At 43.9% G+C, this 7,090-nt stretch overlaps 1 protein-coding gene across 2 annotated transcripts in view; it reads right to left on the bottom strand.

Annotated features, from left to right (window-relative positions):
* Positions 1-323: 323 nt before the first annotated feature.
* The window catches only part of LOC147450851 (LisH and RanBPM domains containing protein), a 54,931-nt gene continuing 48,164 nt past the window's right edge, over positions 324-7,090 (bottom strand). For both annotated transcript variants that reach the window (XM_086520816.1, XM_086520818.1), the window contains exons 5-7: positions 1,047-1,158; positions 870-961; positions 324-749 (exon numbers count right to left, since the gene is read on the bottom strand). In XM_086520816.1, coding sequence (XP_086376942.1) covers positions 705-749; positions 870-961; positions 1,047-1,158 — 249 coding nt within the window. In that variant the 3' untranslated portion in view covers positions 324-704. The remainder of the gene's footprint in view (positions 750-869; positions 962-1,046; positions 1,159-7,090) is intronic.

The following is a 7,090-nucleotide window of genomic DNA, read 5'->3' as shown; positions in this document are numbered from 1 at the left end:
CAATTTCAACCAAGAACTTCACTGGGGTATCTAAGAAATGTTGGGCATCAAGGAGCTTGGGAGGGGCACAATGTGTGAAAACAAGATGTGGCACTCACACAAGTCTTGCATTCATAGCAAATGTGTGTGTGTGTGTGTGTGTGTGTGTGTGTGTGTGAAAAAAGTGTGGGTTTGTTGTTGGACATGATGTACATACCAACACAAACATTCACCTCTTTTCCCTCGAAACTTGGTATACACACACAAGTTCCCCATCCTTTCCCATAGTAAAATCAGAACTGCTATACTTTGTAATGAGAAACTCTCAGAAAAAGCCACGTACATAGCAGAAGGGCATCCATTGATTGCAATTACCTACTTGTAAGCACCAGAAATACAAGTGTTTGAGGTTTCATTTATCTGTGGATACAGAAATGGCTTTTCTTAGAGTTTATCTAACCTTTATACAAAGAATGAGCTATGAAATCTCATCACACTGCTGCATTGCTCAGTTCGGAAAACTGCGTGACAAAATACAGTCCAAGAGGAAGGAGACAAGACCCGATATTGAGCTCGTAAATGGGGAATCTACACAACTAAAGCTCCACACTAAAGCAAACAACCACTGAAGTCATAAAAATGCCTCCTTCCTTTCTTTCATTGCATGTAATACTGAGTTTATCTTTCCCGACTTTCCCCTCTTCTTGGCCATGAAGACTTTGTCCTCATCTTTTAAGGAAGGATGTGAGGGAGAAAGGCCCCCATCCATCCTGTCATTATAGTGGACAAAAGTGAAGTCAAGGACAAAATAATACAACAAAAATAGGATCCGAGAATCCGAGTGAAAGTTAGTCAAAACTACGATAACCCAAATTGAACAAAGCAGGTACCTTGCCACCATCTTTGTTCATACAACATCTCACAACAGTCACTTGCTGCAATAGCCTCTCCAAAGATGAGGTGCTGGGAAGTTCCAAATGTGCTGTAAAATCACAGTAACATTAAGCACAATCGCAATCAGTAAGCAACCGTAACAAAACTTGAGCACATGAGTTTCAACCACTGACATAAAACGATTCTGTTCAACTTGTCTGCAACAATCTGTCTGTGGTCCATGCTCAATAGTTCATACACAGGTGACTTTTCTGGCTCCTCATATGCGAGCAGGGTCATAACATCCTGGATTCAAAAGATCGCCAATCATTCCAGTACATCTATGTCAAGTTCAGTTCATAGAAGTCAAGAATAGAATTGCTCTCATTGTCTGGTCGTCAGCTTCATTGATGACATTTGTGTGGATGTAGTTTGTTTAAAAATACTATTCATGCAGAGCTGATGATGGTTTGTAAGAGCGGATGTAGAACTTTATAGCACAAATGCTCCTCCCCCCCCCCCTTTTGAAAACCCACCCACCACAACACACTCCAATTAACATGTTTTAGACCTAACTGGCTACAGCCACTATGGCTGCAAGAGTGAGGCCCTCAGCCCAGCAAAAAGGAATACAAACTACAGGAAATTCAGCGCTGAATATGCTGCACCAAAATGCGGAAGTTTGCTGATCTTCAGTACCAAGGATCCTAGCGCAGATGCAGGCACAATGGACTATCTTGCAACAGTAATGGACTGTCTCACGGGGCTCTTGGCTTGCACTCTGGTCCTTTCTTCTCATTTCACTGGTGCAAAGTCTGGGCTGGTCCTCATTTGACCATTGGTGTTAACAAATGTACACCTTTTTATTATGGTTTTTGAGCCCTGGAGACATGTATTATGCAAGTGACCAGACCTAGTTTCAAAAGGTTCACCTAGAAGTCTCTACTGCTGTTCTTCTAGCTCGCACAGACCTGTCAAAGTCGACGATATACCTTCATAAGTTCAGAATAGTCTGAACTCACTAATTATAAGAGGGAATAAAGCACTCATAAAACTATAAAAGCAAGGGACACAAGAAAAGAAAAGAAAAAACAAAAACAAACAAACTAAATCACTTTGTTTGCTACGAAACAAAACTAGATAAAACAAAACATTATTAACTTGAAAAAGTTTATAGAAAAGGGATGCGTAAAATAAGTTGACACAACTTACTTGGCTTAAGATAAGTATTCAACTTTAAGCAAAAAAGAATAAGACATTTTAAAAGAATAAGAATAAGTCAAAGTCGACGATGCAGTGTATAATGAGGGAGAGAATACACGAGAGAGAGAGAGAGAGAGAGAGAGAGAGAGACTAGTGAACCAACCAACTAGGAAGTAAATTAGTGATTATACAATGGGGGCTAGGTGATGCATATATGCTATGCCTGGCGACCTTAAGTACCCCTCTTAGGAAATTGCCCTACCCAGAACTTCGACAAATAAGTAAACTAAATACCTAAATCCAGAATAACTTTTGGGCTCACATTGGGCCATTCACTTGAGATGCTATAGCATTTAACACCCTCTTTGCAACTCATAGTGGACATATGTAGGAAGACCAAGTCATCAATCTACTGGATACACCTCGGTTCTGCTACTACTAACTTTTTACCTTGGAAAAATGGCATCTTGAGCACCGTCTGTCTCATAGAAAATTGATTTGTAGAGTAACCGGCCTTGACGTTGGCGGTTCCGCTTATGGAGAAGAGACCAAGGCATTCTCTAATCAAGAGCCAAGAATCCCCATTCGTGAATTGTGAACACATCACGTCCAAATTTCCCTCAAGAATGAACTTTTCGAACACATCCTATCCATAATCCAACCAACAACAATGGATTGGCGCACACATCCATAGTGTTTTGTATACACCGCGTTAATTCCTTAACAAATGCGAACTCCGACCTACAGGCTCAAACACCGATAACTTGAACTCCAACACATGGGTCCAAATCATTTGTAGGGAGCACTATTTGCCCCTCTATGCCTCTCTCTCGCTGAAGCATGTTGCAGCATCAGCCACCTGACTAGAAATCTCGCGTCGTGGCCACTGTGGCCGCCACCAAATGTACCATGCCGATCTCCTCTAACAAATCTTTATCCTCGCTATCTCTGTCAAGCTTGCCTTTGCCTTCGTCCTCTTGTTAGCTCCTGCATTGCCTTTGGCTTCACATTCCCAAGCAAAACAAAGCGTCTTCTCGCATTTATAACAACGACTCTCAGACCTCGTGGGTACCAAGGCAACTAATTGAGCACTCGTCTTTCCGTCCTCGTCAAGCTTGCCTTGGACTTTGTTCTTTTGCGAGATTTGAACCTTGACTTGGGCGTCACAATTCCGAGCCAAATGGGTCGTCAGATCCCTTGAAAACTTAGTACGTGCCGAGACAGCTAACTGTGTAACGTGCAGCGGAAGTGAATGTTGAACTTTGCTCAAGATGAGTGCTCCGAACTGTGCTCAAGGGTTCCTTTTACTTAGGGAAGGGAGAGCCTTTCGTTCCTTTAGTGAGAGAGTGCAATGGACACAAACAAAGTGGATGAACACTTGTGAATGAAGGTGCCGAGACTGAGAGATAGAGAGAGAGAAGAATACGACACCAGAATGTTGTCAAACCCTCCTCCAAAGGCCCCACTCTCTATGGCGAGAGCGGTCTACTTATGATTGCACAAATCTCTACAATGCTTGGACTTGCCGACGATGTCGACGACGATGAGGACGACGACGAGACGGGCTGAAATCTGAAAGTGCTAAGGGCTGAAATCTGCAAATCTTTATCTGCTGAATTTTGACTCTATGTCGATGACGATGTCGATGGCGACGATGCGACGATGACGCGCTGAAAACGCAGATGCTGAAATCTCCGTTTTCCGGGCTGAATCTGCAAACTACGCTGGATCTGACCGTGCGGCGAGGATCTGCTGCGGGAAGGTGAGATCTGCGAGGTTCGGGACTTCTTCTGCGATGTCTGACTGCGGAAAACTGAAAACACTGATGCTTCTTGGTGTTCCGTCGCGGTAAATCTGCAAAACGCTATGCTGATGCAAAAACGCTAGGGCTGAAAACTGTCTTGCGGTAGAAATCTGCTAACGCTGGGGCTGATCTGCTGTCTTGCTACTGCCGGGGCTGATCTGCAATGCAAAAACGCTAGCTTCTTGCTGATGCAAAAACGCTAGGTCTGCTGTTGGGGGGTCCTACTGAGAAGGTGTCTGTTGAACCGAAGTTCCTGCTGCCTCTTCTGCCAGAAAGTGCTAGCGCTAGGTTTCTTTATGTATTTGCTTCCTAAAATTGCCCTACCTAGTTCCCAACAAAAGTCGCTTAAAAATAATAAGTGAAAAATGTCAAAAATAGGGAAAATAGGTCTATGCATTGTAAAAATGCTCCTGATGGATTCTAATGGAAATTTGATGATCATGCTGTGTGCAACTAGAGGATATGCATCTACTCTAAGCGTCTGGACATGCACGGTCTGCGAACAGACTCACAAAAGTGCCAGATCACTTCCTCTTCTAGACCGACTGAGAATTGAGCTGAACCCATGTCATGAAGTAGCTTGTCCACGTACACATAGGGTTAGATGTGCACGTGACATCCCCTCCTTTTCAAAGTGAGGTACTGGTACCGAACTATATGGCGTCGAGGGAGATCGCCAACAGCGTCTGGAATCATGGAAAGGACTCTTCGCCAGCCCACTCGAATGCGTGGGTCATACGATACTTGAACTTCACAAAGGTCTGCAACACTTGCTTCTTTGGCCGCGCCGGAAGCGACACAAAGTCATATGTGGCTCCTTCAATGCTTCAACTTCGTCTATAGTCATGCATCTACCTACTTTTAAGTACTCCAAGGCTGAAAATTCTTGAAACCACTTCCAACACAAAAACATGAACATACCCATTCCATGTAAAGTGACTGGAAAAATTCTAGTCTTTCAAACAAACTGTGCATGCAATGTAGATGAACATAGAGACAGAGGGCCAAACCGTTCATCAAACACACGCAAACAATGGACTCGAATCTTGACTTTCTGATCTAAATCAATCAATTGTGGCAAAACACAATGGAAATGCCGATGCTTGATGCTCAATCCTTCTTGTGCTATTTCGGATACTGTGTCATGCCAAGGAAGAGACATGGAATGTGAATTCCTTGAATGCAAACATGTCATCTTTTCATGAGTAATCCGCATACATCCGTGCTCATTCATGAGTGAATCGTGTTCAGCGTACAATATGTCATGCCTATGAAAAGGGATCACATAAGGACGGTGACTTACAAGAAAGCATCATGAATGAAACACTCGAACAATGCGTGCAGACTAATCATATGAACACAGAATACTTCTTGTTGGGGTTCTTTGGACCTAGGCTCGAGAGCCAAGATTGGTTCTTCGGGAACGATCAAATCTTCTTGTGGGGGTTCTTTGGACCTCGATTTGAGAGCCAAGATCGGTTCTTCGTGATTGATCGAATCTACAATGAGGTTAGCTTCACTAGACAAAGTATCAACTAACCCATCATTCTTGTGAACAATCACCTCTTGATCATACAAATCATCATGCTTGTGAGTAATCACATCTTGATCATGCAAATCATCATGTTCATCATTATCATCCAAATCACCATGCTTATCATTATCATGCAATTCATCATGCTTGTCATTATTATCCAAATCATCATGCAAATCTTGTGTGTCATGCTTTGGAAAAGAAGAGACGGAGAGAGTCTCCTTCTGCTGATTCTGTTCGAATTGCACCTGCACAATAGAAAAGAGTCCCAACAACTCTTTCATGTGTTGGTCGCTCTTCTCTTTTCTTGCTTTGTTCTCGCGATCAAATTCTGCTTGTCTTTCTTTGTGCTTGCGATCAAATTCTGCTTATCTTTCTTCGCGCTCACAATCCAATTTGGCTCGTCTTACTTTGGCTTCCAAGCGTGCTTAATCATGCTTACGTGCTATGGCTGCCAGTCTTTCTTCGCGTTCATGTCCTATGGCTGCCATTCATTCTTCGTATTTACGCTCTATGGCTGCCATTCCTTCATCGCTTTCTAGCTTCTTGTCCATTATCATCTTGTCGAAAGCCTCCATAGGAGTTAGTGCAATCCTTGGCGTGATGGGGAAGGGGGAGAGTCGGGAAAACCTCCTGGTGGGGAAAATTCTACTTCGCTACTCCCATGCTCACCACCTTCATGCGAAGTATCCATTCCGCTTCGGGTGATACCCATCCACTGAAGTCTTGAGTTTTGAAGTTCACGAGGAACTTGGGGTCTTGTGGGTCTTGGTTCTTGAGGTTCTTGAGGGTCTTGAGCCTTGAGGTTCTTGAGGGTCTTGAGGTTCTTCCTTAGCTTGCAATCTGTGTTGGAGAAGGATCTTCTCTTCACCCGAGCTCTTCTCTTTTCCGCGAGCGCACCCCTTGGTGGCCGTGCCCTCACACCAAGGTTGCTTTTTCCCACCTCACATCAATTGGCCGGCCGCTAAGTGCACGGTCCGCTCTCAATGAGTGAAAAGAGAAACAAGGGGAGGCTGGACAAGCCCTTCTTTCTTGGGTTTCCTTTCACTCTTCAAAAACACGATTAGGAATCGACACACCCAAGAGGACTTGGGTTACGTGCGACCGCAACAAGAAAAAAAAAATATGTGGTTCTTTTCTTTAAGTGATAGAGAACACTGTCAAAGCTCTGATACCAATGTAAGGTGCAGCGGAAGTGAATGTTGAACTTTGCTCAAGATGAGTGCTCCGAACTGTGCTCAAGGGTTCCTTTTACTTAGGGAAGGGAGAGCCCGTTCCTTTAGTGAGAGAGTGCAATGGGCACAAACAAAGTGGATGAACACTTGTGAATGAAGGTGTTGAGACTGAGAGATAGAGAGAGAAGAATACTACACCAGAATGTTGTCAAAACCCTCCTCCAAAGGTCCCACTCTCTATGGCGAGAGTGGTCTACTTATGATTGCACAAATCTCTACAATGCTTCGACTTGCCGACGATGAGGACGACGACGAGACGGGCTGAAATCTGAAAGTGCTAAGGGCTGAAATCTGCAAATCTTTATCTGCTGAATTCTGACTCTCTGTCGGTGACGATGTCGATAGCGACGATGCGCTAAAAACGCAGATGTTGAAATCTGTGTTTTCCAGGCTGAATCTGCAAACTACGCTAGATCTGACCGTGCAACGAGGATCTGCTACGGGAAGGTGAGATCTGCGAGG

This window comes from Adiantum capillus-veneris, chromosome 9, assembly GCF_014529385.1.
Source record: "Adiantum capillus-veneris isolate H3 chromosome 9, ASM1452938v2, whole genome shotgun sequence".
Classification (NCBI taxonomy): Eukaryota; Viridiplantae; Streptophyta; class Polypodiopsida; order Polypodiales; family Pteridaceae; genus Adiantum; species Adiantum capillus-veneris.
The sequence above is the reverse complement of the archived record's forward strand: the minus strand, read 5'-3'. Positions and strand labels throughout refer to the sequence as shown.